General features: G+C 42.1%; 1 protein-coding gene across 1 annotated transcript in view; it reads left to right on the top strand.

Moving 5' to 3' along the window:
* The first annotated feature begins 3,592 nt into the window (after positions 1–3,592).
* Positions 3,593–19,247, top strand: part of impg2a (interphotoreceptor matrix proteoglycan 2a) — a 37,339-nt gene continuing 21,684 nt past the window's right edge. The window contains exons 1-11 of the mRNA XM_050049671.1: positions 3,593–3,912; positions 4,012–4,242; positions 10,605–10,771; positions 10,860–10,885; positions 10,986–11,018; positions 11,731–11,777; positions 12,500–12,567; positions 12,656–12,811; positions 13,733–13,791; positions 15,765–15,785; positions 18,325–18,533. Coding sequence (XP_049905628.1) covers positions 3,834–3,912; positions 4,012–4,242; positions 10,605–10,771; positions 10,860–10,885; positions 10,986–11,018; positions 11,731–11,777; positions 12,500–12,567; positions 12,656–12,811; positions 13,733–13,791; positions 15,765–15,785; positions 18,325–18,533 — 1,096 coding nt within the window. The 5' untranslated portion in view covers positions 3,593–3,833. The remainder of the gene's footprint in view (positions 3,913–4,011; positions 4,243–10,604; positions 10,772–10,859; positions 10,886–10,985; positions 11,019–11,730; positions 11,778–12,499; positions 12,568–12,655; positions 12,812–13,732; positions 13,792–15,764; positions 15,786–18,324; positions 18,534–19,247) is intronic.

The following is a 19,247-nucleotide window of genomic DNA, read 5'->3' as shown; positions in this document are numbered from 1 at the left end:
TTCAGTTAGGACTTTCAGTTAGCCTTCAGTTAGTACTTTCAGTTAGCCTTCAGTTAGGACTGTGAGTTAGCCTTCAGTTAGTACTTTCAGTTAGCCTTCAGTTAGGACTTTCAGTTAGCCTTCAGTTATGATTGTCAGTTAACGTTAGCCTTCATTAGCCTTCAGTTAGGACTTTCAGTTAGCCTTCAGTTAGGGCTGTGAGTTAGCCTTCAGTTAGTACTTTCAGTTAGCCTTCAGTTAGGACTTTCAGTTAGCCTTCAGTTATGATTGTCAGTTAACGTTAGCCTTCATTAGCCTTCAGTTATGACTTTCAGTTAGCCTTCAGTTATGATTGTCAGTTAACGTTAGCCTTCATTAGCCTTCAGTTATGATGTCAGTTAACGTTAGCCTTCATTAGCCTTCAGTTATGACTTTCAGTTAGCCTTCAGTTAGGACTTTCAGTTAGCCTTCAGTTATGATTGTCAGTTAACATTAGCCTTCATTAGCCTTCAGTTATGACTTTCAGTTAGCCTTCAGTTAGGACTGTGAGTTAGCCTTCAGTTATGATTGTCAGTTAACGTTAGCCTTCATTAGCCTTCAGTTATGACTTTCAGTTAGCCTTCAGTTAGGACTGTGAGTTAGCCTTCAGTTAGGACTTTCAGTTAGCCTTCAGTTAGTACTTTACGTTAGGCTTCAGTTATGATTGTCAGTTAGCCTTCATTAGCCTTCAGTTATGATTGTCAGTTAGCCTTCATTAGCCTTCAGTTATGACTTTCAGTTAGCCTTCAGTTAGTACTTTCAGTTAGCCTTCAGTTATGACTGTCAGTTAGCCTTCATTAGCCTACAGTTAGGACTGTGAGTTAGCCTTCAGTTAGGACTTGCAGACAGCCTTCAGTAAGCTGTAGTAAGCAAGCTTAGCAACTGTCTAACTGTTGCAACTAAGCAAAGCAACCTTTGTTTAACTTTGAACAAGTTCTTAAAGTCGGGGTAAAGTAAAGTCTGAAATTTACATCTAAACACATTATACATGTCAAAACACTTGTTGCATGTAAATGTAGTCTGGGAACTGGGTAGCACTGAATTTTGAGTTAGACTGTTAAACTGTTTCTCATCGTTTCTGTGTCCAGGATTTTTTTGGTTGATGCTAAAAGCCAACTAGTTGACACAATGGAGCAACCCTCAGCATAAGCCCCGGACTTTGACTAAATGGAGCCATTAGGTTCCCAGCACCATGCCGGTTGGCATGAACACAAACACACACCCTTGACTTCCACAAACCACTTACAAATTTCAGCCTCCTAGGGCAAAAACTGTGGCTGCAAAAGGGTGGGGAAATTTTTGTGGACTGACCAAACAACCAACGGTAGGGTGACCATATTTTGCTTTCCAAAAAAGAGGACACTCGGCCCGGCCACGACATAGCCTACTTAAATGATACTCGCAGTTTACTCAAAGATGCCTTATAATTTTATTAGGCCTATAGCCTATTTAAAGTTTATATGTATGGATAGAAAATTCAGTTATATTACAAAATAATATCTCTCAAAGACAGAAATTCAGATAGGCCCCTATAGGGGACACATAGGCCTACACACACTAGAGTGTGGTGATCCGAGCCTGACGGGTCCCGACGGGTCGGGCCGGGTTTGGTCAAAAATGTAAAAATTGTATTCGGGCTCGGGTCGGATTCGGTCAGCTTTCAGTGAAAATGTAGTGTAAAAATAAATAAAATCCTATTGTCTGTCCCGTTTATTGCTTGGGCACTGTTATTTACGTGACAACACCTGAACATAACACACACAGACACACATTGGCTGTTTGTTTCTACCTTTCCCCTCGCTGGAAGTCTTGGACCTCCCGCCGCCCGCCTTGATTAAAAGCTGAAAATAAAATAAAAGAGGGAGACAGGTGTCTCCTATTTTATCTTATTTTGTTAATTTCTCCCTCTCCTCTGGCTGGAAGCGTCGGACCTCCCGCCTCCTGCTCCCGTCTCAAACACGGAGGTCTCCCTCTCCGCTGAGCACCCACGGTGTTCGCCCCGCGTGTTAAATAGCCTGTAACCATAACAACTGTGTGACACAAACTCAGTGCTTTAGTAATTAAATAATGTCGGGTTCGGACAGAAATATGCTGCCTGTGCCGCACTCTAACACACACACACACACACACACACACACACACACACACACACACACACACGGAAAACCAGACATTATCATCAATTTATAAACCCCCCCCGGACGCCCCGGACGGGACGTGAAAAGTGGACATGTCCGGGGAAAAGAGGACGTTTGGTCAGCCTAACCAACGGAGCAAGCTGTAGATCTGCTGGTCACAGCACACAAAAAAAAAGTCTTTTTTTAGCCATGTTCTCATCTTAGTGCCAGGAATGGCAATGTCTCTTTACCACTTTGATCAAAGTATCACAACTACTTCATAGATTGCTGTTATATTTGGTACAGACGTTCATGTTCCCCAGAGGATAAATCGTAATGTCTTTGGTTTACCTGTTGGATGGATTGCTATTTAACTTGGTACAGACATTCACGATGTATCCTAGTGATTTTGGTGATTCCCTGACTTTTCACCTTGCACTACTGTCAGGCCAAAATTTCTATTTGTCTAGTTTTTGTAACCTGCAAAACTAATGTCATTTTATGGCCCGAATTGTACTGTGTATTTAGTGCTACTTAGCAAATGTGAGCATGCTAATGCTCTTAATTAAGATGGTGAATATGGAAAAACCTATCTGCTAAACATTAGTATGTTTTCATTGTCATTGTGAGCTTGTTATTGTCAGCTTACTGTACCCTAAGGTTATTAGCCCTTATTACTGGCTCCTTTCTTCTTTTTTTTGTTTTCACATGCAGCGACTTAACGATAAGAGGCAGATCTTCCTTTTAAAAACGGGATAAACCCCATGGGAGGAAGAGTCTGGGGTTAAAGGTCAACTCCAGACTAAGCCCACGACTCTCACTGCTGTCAATACATACATACTGAGAGGATTTCAGCCGCCGCTCCTCAGCTCAACACCTCAGCAGCTAGACTAACCTGAGACATAATCACTATGTTTTTGTGCAGGAGTGGGTGGGTGGGGGGGTTTCTACAAAACAGCATGTATTATTTGTGAGGGGATGCAATTCTTTTAGTCTGTCATGTGATCCTGTTGCCTTTGGATTGATGTTTTTCTCCCAGAGCAGCACACATGACCACCATTATGATCGTCAAAGGCTGGGTGTGTTTAATGCCATTTGTCTAATTGAGTAGCAGGGTGTTTTCACAGTTGGGAACTGTCCTTCAACTGGGAGACCAGGATTAAGTCTCTTTATTGGACAATTACTTTACTGAGTTCATGCAGAAAACATCCCGACTGATCTCCCTACAAGAATAATATCTTATATATAATAATATTATAATATCTGTATGTATTGCTGCATCTCTCTGCTTGCTGTTGATTCTGTGGCCTTTGTTACCTCCACTTGTCCACGTTTCTTCCACCCTAAGCGCCCTCCCTTCCCAGTGTTGCTCCAGTAACTTCTTGGCGAGTTCCTCTAAAGGGCTTAGAGTAAACAGGATTAGAAAGCATTAAAAAATCCCCCTCTCCAAGAGCCATCTGCCTATCTACCTGAGCCAGGAGCTGTCCTCTCCGCACCGTGGGACACACCTCTCTTCAGCTACACAGGAAACCAGCATGTCATAGTGTCGTCAAATGATTTCTGTACGTGCTTCTGGTATTTTTCTGCGTCTGGAGACTTTCTGAACTATGCAAACTTGTAAGAAGCTGTTGAGAGGAAGTACATATCTACTTGATCCTTTTCCAAGTCCACGGATTTAAATACAATCACGGATTTAACATGAGCATTGTATCTTGGAAGCTGGTTTTCTACTCTGCTGCGTTTAGTTTAGTGGTCGTGTTTTTGGACATAGGGACAGGTATGTATTATCGTTAACTTTGAAACTTCTTGCTCACGACTTACCCAAAGAAGAGTCAAATTTAAGCCTTAAATGTGCTGTTTTTTTGTGGTACCATAGATGCAACACTGGAGGGTTCCTCAATGGGTTACCTGAGTCTACCTTATAGTCAGGAGCCTGAGGTGTTTCCACAGGTCGTTCATGTATCCGATGTCAAGGTATCTGATGAAGCCCAACCAGTTATCTCGAGACGGAAACGGAACATCCTTTTCCCAAGTGGAGTCAAACTCTGTGCACAAGAGACCGCCCAGCAAGTCATCGCAAACCACCTGAGCTACTTTCATCTCAGAGGTACCGTGAACTGGATGGATGTTGGGTTAGATAAGGGGTGGAGGAAACACAAACAGCAGGAAGTGAACAAATGATTTTGTGAGATTTTGCCCCCTCTGTCCCATCTCTAAGGACTTAGTCGTCCAATACGCAGAAGTGTTAACCTTTGCCACGTTTACAGCAGGTGATCCACCCAAGTCAAGAAGAAGAATGTCAGTTGACATCTGTGAGGACACCAGTTGCAATTAGGACTTATTAGATTTACTTTCAAACAGCCTGTGGTCCACTTACAGGGTCAGTTCACCTATATTACAAATAGAACAGCACTATTGAACGTACCCTAGTGGTACGTAGACATGCAGATAGTTTTGTGTATATGTGGCCAGAGTTTACTTGATATCGCAGAACCAGAGAGATAGTTAGGAGGCGTGGTGAGGGTGGGGGGGAAACATCCCTTTCCATCAGCCCGTAAGTGCTGGGAAAACACAATTTTTAAACTCACATCAGAGACACTTACATTTACTATATATTTATATTATTAACTGAACTTACCATAGAAAATTACCCCACGTTATAATGTAATAGACTAGCATGTTCTAGTGGTTTCCATGCATGTTTAGAGACATTACAGCAGCACTACCGTTACTTAATGCCATTAACCTAACTATATTGACAAAGTGCTATATCATGCAGGGAACCACCAGAACTACAGGTCCTTGGAGAGGCCACAACTTTTTTCACAAGCAGCTAAACAATCTAAAACTGTTTGGACAAATATCCTTTTAGTGTAACCAGAAACAGCCCTGAAATCACTATTGCCAAACCCACCAAACTCCATTTATATAAACAGTAATTTTAGTGTTTTCAAAGCCAGCATGTTTTCACATCTAAATGGGTGAATTAGGGGTTTATTTCAACCAGAGTTGGTGATTGTTAAAACATCAGAAAGACGAACAAAGAGGTTTTTATGGGTTTTATTTTGTGTTTGTTGCCTTTGAATGGAGTGAGTTTTACGATGATGAAATAACTGTTTATTTAACCCGTTGAAGCAAGTTTGTTTGATTTCTTTTAAAAACACAGGAAGAGGGCAGCAAGCAACCAGAGAAGAAGTCACCCAAAAAATTTGCAAAGTCTTAGGGCTGCTGTGAAACTGCGCCTACTTAGGTCAGAAAAAAAGTTTATCTTGGGTGCTGGACAGCCACAATAAAGGTTCACAGGCTGAGATCAATACCAAAATAATGTTGATTTATTCAGAGCATTCGTGCACAAAGAGAAGGGTGCTCAAAGTCAAAAAAAATAATAAAAAAGTGGTTAAAAACGGCAGCAAATGTTTCAGTCCTTGACTATCACCAGTGCACTGATGATTGGCTCAGTTGAATTGGTGTGTGGGTATTTCTCCTGCCATCCCCTCAAAAATTGGCAAGAAATTAAAAGAAAATTCAAAACAAACAAGGAAATGACCTGAATGACCTTTTTTTTTAAATATATTTTTTAAATCTATTAAATTTTTGCAATTTGTTTCTTACCAAGTTGCTCACCGACTGTTTTCCCATGTCGCTCCAGGCTTCAAGGGGTTAAATGTTGTCTGGTGGGTTTGACCAAAGATAATGGATTACTACAAGATGGCCCACCTACAATATACTCCCATTGAATGAAATGGTATACATTTCCGGTCTCTTAAGTAGGCGTTGTCCCACGTACCCCAATCAAAGACGATGGAGAACCGCCAATCAAAGACGAGTATCCCCAACCTCGCTTCTGTCAACATGTGTGTACCTTTACTGGCCGTAAGCTAAATAAATAAACGGTCCGTGAAAAAAATATTTTTTCCAGCGGATGTCTTAGTTACAACATGATTGAGCTAACTGGAGTAGTTTCATGTCGTATCCGATGTTAGCTTTGCTGCGGCTGTTAGCTGTCCCTGTCAGCTGCAGCCACTGATGCTTTCTAGATATCGTGATTTCCCAAAACTGAATAAATACCACACATAGCAACACAAAACTGCTTTGCTAGCTCAATCATGTTGTAATTAAGATATCTGCTGGAAAAAAATATTTTTTTAATCCAGTATCTTTAGTGAAACTGCACTGATTTCAGCACCAGAGAGGAGATATCTGTTGCCAGATCTCGCGAGAGTGTGTTGTTGAGACAGAGACAGCTCTTAAACAAAGTAAATTTTCTCCTGATTTGTCCGTCTGAAATTTGCCATTTTGGTGTCGGAATGTTCTGAAGATATGTGGCTTGTGATAAATGGGTCCAATATTTGCTTCCGTGACTATGGGGCGAAAAAATCGGCCATAATCTGTAATCACGTTCATTTCTCCCACTGAAGTCAATGGACTCAGGACCTGCTGTTAGTCTCCTAAAGAGGCGTGGTGGTCGCGAACCTCACGTGACACTGATACAGGAAACTGACTTGCAGTGGACCGTCTTGGTTTATCCACCGTCTTTGGTTTGACATAGCAATTTTGGAGCTGTTTCTAGTTAAACAAAAATAATCTTTGATTAAAAAGGTCTATCTCCATAGGAATCCTTTCAGTAATCTTGCCAGACTCTTAAAATAACAATCTGAGCCTGTCAGTAGCAAAAACAAACACTTTTAGGGGATGTACATTAATGGTGTGAACATACCCTGAGTGTTAACATTGCAGCCTGGCCAGTGCTCTCACTCAATGCTGGACCAATTTCAAAAACTTGCCATCAATATTTTACGACACAACAACATGGGAAAATAAGGTCCAGGTTGAAAAATACTCTGAAGTTCTACGTTTATTAGATGTGCAGAAGGTCACACATCAACAACAGCATGGTAGCCAATGCTTTGCTTTTCTCCTCTGCGTAAAAGGAATGACGTTTTGTCGGCCCTCCCATAAATACTGACTGTATCTATCCTCCGACCTTGTCAAAACTGGGTGCCTACATTACCCACAATGCAACTCAGTGCAGACAGCTTGGTCAGAGATTTCGGTGTTGTATGCTACTAGAGGCTGATGTCGCCTCGAGCTGCTAGCTTTAAGCAGAGCTTATGAGTGAGCTAGGATCACTTCTTTCTAATTCCACACTCAGATACTTGTAGTTTTCAGCCACAACCAAGCCACATCACTTTAGTCAGTTTATTAGATTTTGTGCAGCCTCATCAGGAGCATCAAAAGACTTAATACAACTTTTTTTTCAAGTACATAATAGTACTCCTGATGACCTGTAAAAAGACTTTGATGTGCAAAATCAATGGAGGTCTCCTTTAAACCACCAGGGGTGAATATAAACTGTCTGCATGGCTCAATATTGGTGGTAGAATTAAATCAAGTACTGTACTGGAGTACAATTTTGAATTACTTGTACTTTAGTATTCCTATAGTGTGGAAAATAGTTACTTAAATATATCAGCATATGTTTGATTAAGAGTGTAAACAAAGATCATTAATCATTAAACATCATTAATCATTTATTTTGGTTAAACACAGATGTGAGTTGGAAATAATGGAGTCCGGTGTGAAGTTGTGTGTGATATGAGCAATGCAGGAATGTGTTGGAAAGTATTCAGGGACAGTTTGGACGATCCAGATGAAAGAAATATTAGTGTATCAAACAAGTGACAGTTTAAGGAGGCATAGCGAAAGGATTGTACATTCTGTTTAGGCCACAATAGGAGGAGTATGAGAAATACGTAATAGTGAACGTAGACAGTTCAGTGTCCTCCTAGGACCAGCTTGGTTTACGTGTACTGTTTGATAATGTACAGTAAACCTGTTTCATACTGAACTCTAAAGACTGCTGTTGTCTTTTATTAGGAATACAAACAGTGTGAAAAAACAATGAATAAATGATGGACGTAGCTACCATGATGTCGCCCACTGGTTTGTGGAAGCCTGTTTTGAAGCCTCAAGTTCAGCATTTTGGCCGCTGCCATCTTAGTTTTTAGAGCCAGAAGTGACTGTAATTGGGCAAGAGGCTGGAGCTGTGGAGGAGGCAGGTTGGGTCTGACTGAGAGTCCAAGGACACTATCAGCAGACAGCCTGTCGTTCAAAGCAGCCTCACCTTAAATATGCGTAACCTTAAGCCTTAATAAAATGCAAATGTAAAATTTATTTGAAAAGGACCCCCCCCCAACTCTGTTATCATGTAGGGGGAAATTAGCAATAGAGACCAAAACCATTTCTTGTGCCAGGCTGTAAACATGTTTATTTCTGCTGTAAAGTTGGTAGTTTTAACATGGGGGTATAGGAGGACTGACTGGAATCTAGAGCCAGCCTCAAGTGGCTTTTCAAAAAACTCCAGTCTATGGCACTTCATGTTGGCTTCACTTTTCAGCCCCACAGGCTGCTGCTTGGTTTCACCTTGCTGTGTTTGCGTTTTTTTCACAGGCTGCTGCTTGGTTTCACCTTGCTGTGTTTGCGTTTTTTTTAAATTGCTGTTTCTCTTGGATGCCTGCTCCTTCCAGTCTGGGACCTGGTCGCGACCTTTTTAGAAAGCCCCAACCTCACCTGTGTGCTGTGGGGGTTCATGCCCATAAACATCCCAAACACAGAAAATAAGAAGAAAATAGGAAAATACAGGCAGAGGGCAGAGTCTCTGCAGATCAATACACCACCAGAGTTACTTCTGCATACGTTTATACATTTTTTTTTAGGAAAATCCTGCATAGAATATTTTTTAGTACATTTTACTGATTATTAGGGCTGTCTTACCATTTACCATTTTTAGAGGCTTTGAAGCTTCAGTGATAATAACCATATCATATTCAAAGCTTCGTTGGGAGGCGATGGGACCTGGGAGGGTGGATAATGGTAATCAGTCAAATTCATATATGCTAACGTACTACATCAGCAGCATGGTGGTGCGGTGTTGCAGTGGTTACCCCCCAGCAAGAGGGTTCCGGGTTTTGAACCCAGGGTGGAGGGTTCGAAACCCCACCTGTGGGAGGGGTGGGGGAGTCCTTCTGTGCGGAGTTTGCATGTTCTCTCTGTGTCAGCGTGGGTTTTCTCCAGGTCCCACAGCTTCCCCCCACAGTCCAAAGACACGCAGGTTTATTGGTGACTCTAAATTGTCCGTAGGTGTGAATGTGAGTGTGAATGGTTGTCTGTCTCTATGTGTCAGCCCTGTGATAGTCTGGTGACCTGTCCAGGGTGTACCCTGCCTCTCACCCAATGCCCTCTGCGACTCCCAACAAGATAAGCAGTTAGGGAAAATGAATGAATGAATAATCAACCACATCCACCCGGGATGGCTTTAGGAGGACTTAGCGCTGCTGCATGTGTGTTTGAAATAGAGAGTGATAGAGAAAGGGAAGAAAAGGTGGAAGTTGGACTATTGCAAGCAATGTTTCTGTAACTTATTAATAACTCAGAATGCAGTAGATAATTGTCTGCAATTCGTCTCACCTGTTCCTTTGGACAGCCAGTTTAATGCTTGAAGCAGGTGTCGATGACTGCACTGAGAACACTGGTCTCAATCGTGTCTAACACTCGCCACCTGCTTTCAATTTCCTCCACCATTTTAGTGGGGAAAAACAAAACAAAACAAAAATCAAAGCATTTAAATACTCATTTGGACGCTGATTATGACAACGATTGAAGCTTCGAAGCATTCGGGTCAGCCCAACTGATAACACTTCTGTACTTAAGTATAATTACATTGTGATATAGTTAGTTTTACTTAAGTAAAGAATCTAAATACTTCCTCCACCACTGCTCGACACCTCTAGGGGTCAAGTTAGAGAATATGTTTTTAGGTGTGATTTGTGTGAATTGACACCTCCAGGAACAGATGCAGTGCACCGCAGGTGGGCAGCAGTTGTGAAGCAGTATATTCAGCAGAGAAGAAACATTTTGATCTGTTCTTACTTGGGAAACAATGTACAGTATGTGCGTGTGAGTGGGCTGAGATCAAGGTGTGATTCCTGTCAGTGAACTCCTGAGCAGCTAAACGTAGACAGCTTTATCAGTGCCAAGGAACAGTGTGTGAATGTCCGTGAATGGCGAAAAGTCGAGGTTTGTTATGTAAGATAGATTTGGACTCGGAGGTGACCACTGGTCTCACAGTCAGCGTTGATTAGGGAAGACGATTGGAGCATATGTTTGTGCGCAGACTTTGGGTCGGTGCCCAGTAGGCTGACTCATGAAAGGGAGTTATGTCATGACATTAACATGGCAAGGGACATGCTTAGAATTGGGCGTTGGGATTTTCTGCTAATAACATCAAGGTCTATCATTATTTGAATTAATTAAAGATGATTTTATATTCTGCTAATGATCAAACAGGGTGGTCTTGATTTTGAATTTATGTGTCAACTCAACCAAAATAATGTGTAAAACACTGCTATAGAAGCAAGTTCTACAAGCTTGTGTTTTCAAGTAGTTGGTGTCTCTCTCCGCTCTGTCCAGTGTGCCAGGAGACCATATGGGAGGCTTTCAAGATCTTCTGGGACCGCCTGCCAGAGCAAGAAGAGTACCAAAGCTGGATGAGCCAGTGCCAGGAGGGCACAGTCATGGCACAAGATATTGGCAGCTACTTTAGCCAATCAGAGGAGCATCAGGCTCTGGTTAAAAAGGTTAGTACCTGACTAATGCTTGAATAAAAACAGTATCTGTGAGAAATACAGAACATAAAACACTGCTCTGCTTTTTTTCTATTTGTAGAGAATGTCACTGCCAGGTTTGAAAAGGTAAAAGATGCCTCCTCACCTCCCTCGCTGCTGATCCACCATTTCAATCATACATTTATTGATCTCATTATTAATTCTGCGTCTGTTCTTTTATCTGTAGTGAGCCCACCAGGTCCTGGCAACACATGTGCAGGTAAGGTTGTCATGACTTTTACCTGGTCATAGTCTTGCTTGTCAGTTCCCACACAGAGCTTTAGATGCCTTGTGTTCATTTGTTTGTGTTTGATTTTTTTTCCCATTTTGTTTGTGCGTCTCACACTTAGATCCAAATTCTCTCTCAGCACTGTTGCCATCATGTAGCACTGTTTATGGAGTTAGCACCACTAGCTGTTAGCCACTGGCTTAGCCACCTTCACGTTTAGAAACGTGAGCAGACAAGTCATACACTTTGAAAGAATAGTATCAGTAACATTGTTAACACTGTGCTACATTACAGAGAAATACAAAACCGTACTAATGAACCTTCATTAATATAGGCCTATATTTTATCTACAAGTGCACGTCACACACTGAGCGAGCCGCCTGTTAATGACGCTGTGGGCTAATGGGCATGTAGCTACTTCCATGTTTCAGATGATACGTCATGTTTGTAGTCGACCAATGAAGATGAGTTTACATATCACCTTGGGTTCGTCCTTCACCTTCTCAAAATGATCCCACACTTCGGATTTCCTGCCTGACATGTTATTAACTTATTCTTGAGATCCTACTTTTATCTCTAACTGCAGTGTTATTCTTGAGATCCTACTTTTATCTCTAACTGCAGTGTGGATCATCCTTTAAAGCCTGTATTATTGACTAATGTAATATAACCCCTGTTGAAACAATCTTCTTCTATTTCACAGCTCTCCAACACCAAGAGCACCGGAAGCGGTGGAAGCTCCTGAGCTAGGTCAGTGTTACTTATAACAGAATGACATTATGTGACTTTGATCACATGGGCCCAGTTGTTTAAAGAATTCAATCTGGATCAGAACGATCCCAGGTATTGCCATCCAGGATCAGCTAATCCATCTTAATTTTGCGCCAGTTTTTCAAAGCACTACTGGATTCTATCACCCTCATCCAGATACAAACTTTTCAAGATTAGATAACCAATGCTCTAAATCTGACTACATATCACAATGCACAGCAGCACTGAAACTGACTCTGAATCCACCCTTCTGCTGGAAAAGGATGAAAGTTTTGAACAACACATACTGAAGATATGATCCAGATCAAAACCAAAACTGAATTATGTGATCTAATCCAATTTCAGAATCCTTTTTTTCCCTTTAAACAACACTTTTTCAAGATTAGATCCAATCCGATATCTGAAATCCAATCAAATTACTTTTAAATAACTGGGCCCTGGTGTCTCTACTATCATATAAACATCCAATTATATCCGTACCTTTGCACAAGCATCATTGTTTCAGTGTTAGTGAATGTTTCTGTGTGTGTTTGGTGAGTGAATTTGGCTGTATGCCTGAGATTTCGAGAGTACTCAGGGTCAGGACAGTCTAATCCATACAGCCATCAGGAATTGCAGCACCTGCCAACGGTTTAAGCTCACATCCACTTGAAATAAACCAGCAGTTCCTTTCTTTTTTGCACATGAACTCAACCACCCAGAAGAGACAGCTAAAGAAGAGGAGGTGGAGGAAGCAGCCGCCATTGTCCCAGAGGTGGAGGAGAATCCAGTGAGTGCACACACAGATTGTTCATATAATGTTTTGATAATTTGCACACTGAACTAAAACGTTACTGTGCCTCTTTCTAATGGCACAGCTGGACAATGACATTGCCGTGCAGCCTCCCACCCCGGCTGTGCTGGAGCAGGTGGTGGAGCTGAGCATCCTCCTGACTGGAGAGATGTACAATGACGACCTCAATGATCCAGCCAGCCTCCAGCACCAAACGCTCAGCAGACAGCTTGCTGAAAAGGTTCGTCTCTGGCTCTGACTCCGTCTCTCTGTCTATCTTTACGACTCCCCTTAGTGCTACTGTTTCTTGGCTCCAGACTGGACTCAGTATATCTCCTGGTTTATGGTCTGTGATGGATGCATTGTTAGTTTTAATAACACACACTCTCTAATAGCAGCAGTAGTTAAACCCAAAGTATGTGCTGAAATACAGCGTTATGACGTGTCTTGGGAATAGATAAACCTTTGCACATGGACATGTATGCGCAGGTACTTTACCTTTGGAGGCGACTTCAGTAGTTTTACAGGTACTCGGAAAATTCAGTAAATTTGTTTAGGTGCTTTTTCCTGGCACCAGAAGCCCATTTTTGATTTTATGTCGACAAAGCACAACATTTTTCCTGATTGCTGACCTATTTTTTAATTCTCAGTGGAGATCTGCTATACACATAAAATACATATATACCCACACACGCTGTGAACACACAAACCCAGTTGCCATGAAGAGATTATAAGTGTGAGTGGAGCCGCAGACAGGCTAGTAAATGAATGCAGTGAAGGAGGAATTGGAGGACAAGCCAGGAGACAAAAGGCCCAGCAGACCTTTATTTTTTTGCGTCCTCTTCCTCTGATGGATTAAATAAAGTGGGTCAGTGAGTCTGCAGAACAGTATATGGATTGTTTTTTTTCTCAGTGCCTAGAAGCAAGGCCGTGTAGACTAATAAAAAAAGTTGACCACAGTGCAGCAGTCTGCCTCCAGAGGATTATGATCTGGGCCACAGCACAAAAGACTCAAGACCTTGCAACTGCTTTGAACAAAATTAGCCCTCTTGGTACAATAAATCTGATTTACTCTGCCAAGCAAGTTCATTGTAACCCAGGCAAACTAAGAAACCTCCTCCCGAGGCTTGTTTGTGATGCTTGATCTTTTTTGTCCTTGCAGATCGAGGACGCTTTGCAGGGGCTTCCTGGATTTAAGAGTGTGTCCGTGCTGGACTTCAGGTCAGTGTCTCTGCTGTTGTTTCAAGACTTATTTTATTGCTAGAGAGATGGTCTTTTCATAAAACTAGACTGTGTGTGCACTAGAAAGAAGCAAATACCCTTGAAATTGGTGCTCGATGACCACAGAAAACAGAGGTACTTTTTACACAGTCCTTTCTTTATACCGCCTTTGCATTTTTAGAGAGAACCAAGCGACAGCGACATCATACCGCCTCTGTGTTTGATTTTAGACAGCATATTGGCATTGCAAAAGCAAAAGAGGAGTTACGGATGTGACCAGTAGCACAACAGCGTTGGCCTCTGGTGTGATGTATAACTTGCGTCAGCAGCGCTTTATAAGTAATAACAATGTCATAACATGGCAATAACAATCATTTACCATCTCTGATATATGGTGTTTTACGTTGTCCCATGTTCAGTGGGTAAGGAGATCCTGGACCTCATTCTTTTGCCAATGTACAAACGAGTTAGCTGCTAACTGCTATCAGCTACATTTTAGTTCTCCCACGGTGGGTCACATGTATAATACATCATCAAAACGTCACACCCATGTCACCTATGATCCTATCCTGCCCGCTGTGCCGTTTATACTGAGGTCGTTTCGGTGCTCTGTCTACCTTCGAGGCTGCCTAAGGGGCCGTACACATGCCACGTCTGTAACCGCCTAGTAAACACAGGTGGTCACGTGCTGGGTGCTAGTCTTGTTCCTCTTCTGTGCCAGTTTTCAAGAGCGCAGCGACAGGTTGCGTCTGAGGTTTCTAAGCAACCATAACAAGCACCATATCATAGTCTGTTTACCTGAAATCCTGAGTGCAGAGCTGATCTTTTCACAGGTTCTAAATTAATCAAGACTGTTCCTGTTTTTGGATTCTTCGTTCACCTGTTTGTGTGTAGGCCCATTGTTTGTGGGACAGCTCTGGTAGCCCTGCACTAAAATGATCAACTTTTCCGAATTTAACACAGACTGGTATTTATGGAAGAAGGAGAAGATATCTGTCGGCTGTGATTGGTTGGTCCCCGTCACATGACATGCGGTGCGTGCTGCTGCATTCCAAAAATTGAACTCTGTTTATCTCAGGACGCAGCCGACGTGCCCTAAAAAACAGGCGCTCGGGAACGCATGCATGCTGTTCTAGCATTGCTGTTATGTTGCTCTGGCGTCGCTCTGGCGTTTGAGCGCACCTGCTGCCTGTCTACATTGAAAACAATTAATTTGAGAGCACAAAAAATGAGGCATGTGCACGGCCCCTTCAAGGTGAGACAACTTTGTCATCCCATTCCATGATCTTACCTTTTATACAGAAGGCAGCATAATGGCATGAAATTTCCGCCTTGAAGAAGCAGTGTAAAAGGGGTTAGAGAAAAGGGCTGTGGTTGTCGCTTTTGCTCAAGAGGTAGAAAGCCTACAACTACCAGAATGCACTGCCAATAAACCGATAAACGCTCCTGCTGGTGGGTGACATAATGCAAGCTTGGCCATTTCCACACTGGAAACAATATGGTGGATGGCTGGTAACAAACGATCTCAAATTACAGTTAAACAATAAGCTAAATATGTTTCTGAAAGCATTTTAAAGGCCATGCAGACACAGAATCTTGGTTCATATTTTATCAATGCTTCTTAGTTTTACTGTCTGACAGTAATTTAAGCCTCCATTTTATAATACAGGAAACAGTATGACGCCCGATTCTTGTTACAAATTCTCATATTATAGACAGTGCACTAAAATTTGTTTTTGAAGACGTTTTTGGCAAGTAACATAATTTTGTCAGCACTGCCTAGTTGTATGTTTGATCAGCATTCGGTTTGAGTTTGAGACAAAGAGTTGCTTCTATACTCTTTGTGTCTGCAATGGGCTACTGCTACAGTGTAGCTACTGCCTACACTGTTATGATACAAAGCTGGACTTTTATGACTAAAACTACCTCAACTTGTTTTATTAACCCCGTTTCTCTCTTCTTGTTTCACATAGGCCCCCGAAGGACACCCAAGGGTGAGTCATCAGTACCAGCTGTTGTAGTTTGACCTGGAATATTCTCGTATTTAAGCCCACAGATCCCTATCAACCATTCGTTAGCTAGATCTGTGTGAGTGTGTGTGGCATCACCTTCATCTCGCACTGTATTTACCTGTGAGCACGGGCACGTGTTGAGGTGTGCCACTAGTTGCCTGTGTTAATGGACTTAGTGTGGTCACTCGCCTGTTAAGTGGGATCAGGATGGGGCCAACCAAGTGAGCAGGTGCTCTCCTATAGAGACGATTAGCGGGGCTTTACGACCTCGCCAATCAGCCTCTGGAGGAGCGATGGAGAGGAGGAGGGTTAGAGGGAAAGATGTGTGTGTTGTAAAATGGTTGGTAATAGTGTGACTGTTTTTCTGGCTGTTGTAGCACTGGTTGTGGAAGAAGTATTTAGATACTGTAGTTACATAAAAGTAGCAATACCACAGTGTAGAAATACTCTGTTACTGTTACAAGTAAAACTCTTAAGGTGAAAGTCTTTAACATTTTAAGAAATACAATTCACACTTATGCACTGTAAATATAGGGCAACAGCCGCTTAGCTTCGCATAAAGACAGAAACAGCCCAAAGTAACTAAATCCACCTACTAGCTCCTCTAACTTACTAAAATATTTGGCAGTTTTGGGGGGCTTTAGACACACATGTCCTGCTCTTTTTGTTTTCAACTGTACTTTGTTTACACATGGCCATAATTGTACATACATATGACATTAAAGGAACACCTCACCAAGAAAATTACCATTTGTACTGTATATCAAACCATGTAACGTTGAATTACGGAAGAAAACATTGTTTTTCTTGCATGCCTCCATAGTGAACGAATAATCCAAAAGTCTCGATATTTTTGCAGTAAAAGGGGCCACGTTTCACAACAGCAAAACTATAGACCCTTTTAGGGTGGAGAGTGTGCTCTGGATAACCGAATGGTACATTCAGACAGTGCTCTGAATTTATGATTGGTGCTGTTTGTGAGTGCGCTCTGGCACTTGAAATGATTATTTCTGAATGCACCACTTACATCATCTTCTAAAATGCATGTGTTTGGGAAGTACTGAGCGTACGACTGGTTAAATGAGACTTGGATTATGCTGCATGAGTTGTGTGAGAGTTTGTAAACTGTTTTTATATACAGTTTTTTCTGTTGTTAAACATGGTCCCTTTAAATCAGTTCATTAAGACTGTTTTTCTGTTTTTGGATTCTTCGTTCACCGTGGACGCATGCAAGAAAAAAAAGTTGTCTTCACATACAAATGGTAATGTTGTGGGTAAAGAATTCCTTTAAGTACACTGAGAAATATACCGTATCTATACCTTCCCACGGTGATGCTGTGGTTAATCCTGCATGCTGCTGCTAACTGCAGATCCCAGTTCACAGCAGGAGTAGAGCTCTGCCTGCCGCTGCGTATGTGTGAAGCTACAGGGGGAAAAAATTGGATCTGCTTCTAAACGGGGCCGGCACGTGCTCAGCTGTCCGCCAGAAACCCCACAAACTAGGTCAGAGTGGAGGGCTCCCAGCAGTCAAATGAAGGCTGATAGATTGGCTTTTTCCAGGGTCTGGAATCTCTTGTGAGGTTTCCATGTTCATTATGATGATATTGATCATTCTGCTGACTCGGCCATTTTTGGGCCTATACTGTCGAGCTCCTGCATGCCAAGCAGGAGTAAATCACTCAAGTCATCAGTCATGTGTGATCGCTCTACAGCTCTTTTAACAGGTTTGACGTTAAATCGCGCTAATGATGAAGTGACTTTCATCCTGTAAGACACTATTTTGTACTCTGTTATTGTAAATGTGCCTATAAAATGGATGTAAAATGGTGTTTAGGTGCTGATGTGTTGATTGGGAAATTTTCTCTTCAAGTCCTGTGCTGTAGTTCATTTTTAGCCTAACATTATCTTTTTACTTCTGGTGATTGCATTTAGGCTTCAAAAATTATAAAGTGGTGTTCATTTGTGATCTTTCTGATCAAAGTATGTAAGTATTATTAACTTTTTATTGCCACAGAGCTTATTTTTTGCTATAATCCAAAATCCAGTGGAAAAATCCCATAGGCTTTTTAGAGTGCTTTCACACCTATCCTGTTTAATTCAGTTCAATCAAACTCAAGTTCATTTACCCCCTAAGTGTGGTTCGTTTGGGCAGGTGTGAACACAGCAATCACACTGGGGCACACACCAAAACAACCAGACTGAGACCTTCTTGAAGAGGTGGTCTCTGTCTGGTTACAAACAAACTCTGGTGGGGTTCGTTTGAGGTGAGAATGTGTTCCGACCTCGATTTAAACCAACTGCAGTCGCATTACACATTCTTTGGGTTAAAGTGTCAACAAAAACTGAACTTATCTTCCTAAATGCAGAATTTGTGGCAGATTTGTTGCATTACACTTAAAGGTGTACCTATAAAGAGGCCAGGGAGTGAATATCACAATACATTTCCACTCAAAGAACGGTAATGTTGAATAACTGCCCTGAGACTATTCGGTATGTGACTGCTACGTATTTGTGTCTTCAGGCTGGGTGGTGTTGTGGTGGACTACGCTGTCACAGTGGCGGTGGATGGAACAGGAGTGAGCATGGAGCAACTGGACTACCTGACGCTGCAGTCGAACCTGGTGGAGAGCTCATACCGTGAGGTCGTGGAGCTCCCCACGGTGGTCTACACCATCAGCGAGGTGAAGAACTTCATCACTGAAGCCCTGCATAACGACGCACTGGAGAGCGGTAAGATGATGGCCAGTGCACGACTGCTGATATTCCCCCCACTGTAACAGAACACACACATGCCACCCTTATAGCTGTTTATTTAATTGGCATGGCAGCGCCGGGAACACATTGGCAAAGGCAGTGCATCCAGCACAGGGCAAACCTCCAAACGTCATATCAAATAGAGACGCAGTAAACCCGGCATTGATATTACAACATACGCTACACCACTTGAGAAAACATTCCAGGGTTTTAATAGTCTCATCTGTTTCTTATTTGTCTGCTCTCTCTGTCGCAGAGGACAGAGACATATTTATAAGAAGCCTCAGCTCAAAAGTGGGCCATTTTTAATGAACGAATAACAGAGTCATCAGTTATAAGAACCGTGTATTTATTCTAAGCTACACTTAAATCCTTGTCATTAAGTGGTCTGCAAGGAGAGCTGAGCAAAAAGGATGTTTGAAACCTGAGCATCCAGTTTTTTCTTTATTTAAGTCCTTTATTTTGGCTCAAACCCAGTGGATCTTACAGTTACAGTACTTTACTGGACACAGGATGGACGGTATAGTAAAAATAAAAGATAAAAAGTGATGCAGCAGAGGACAAAAAAGTAACGCACACACTCTCAAACGCTCACATAGGGATATTTAAACCACTGCGCATCTGTTAGTCTCAGCCAGGCAATAAGTAGGTTAGCTGCAGTCTCCTTCTGGCCAGCAGCCTTCACCAGAA

The sequence above is a fragment of the Epinephelus moara genome, chromosome 7 (genome assembly GCF_006386435.1).
Source record: "Epinephelus moara isolate mb chromosome 7, YSFRI_EMoa_1.0, whole genome shotgun sequence".
Lineage (NCBI taxonomy): Eukaryota > Metazoa > Chordata > Actinopteri > Perciformes > Serranidae > Epinephelus > Epinephelus moara.
The sequence above is the reverse complement of the archived record's forward strand: the minus strand, read 5'-3'. Positions and strand labels throughout refer to the sequence as shown.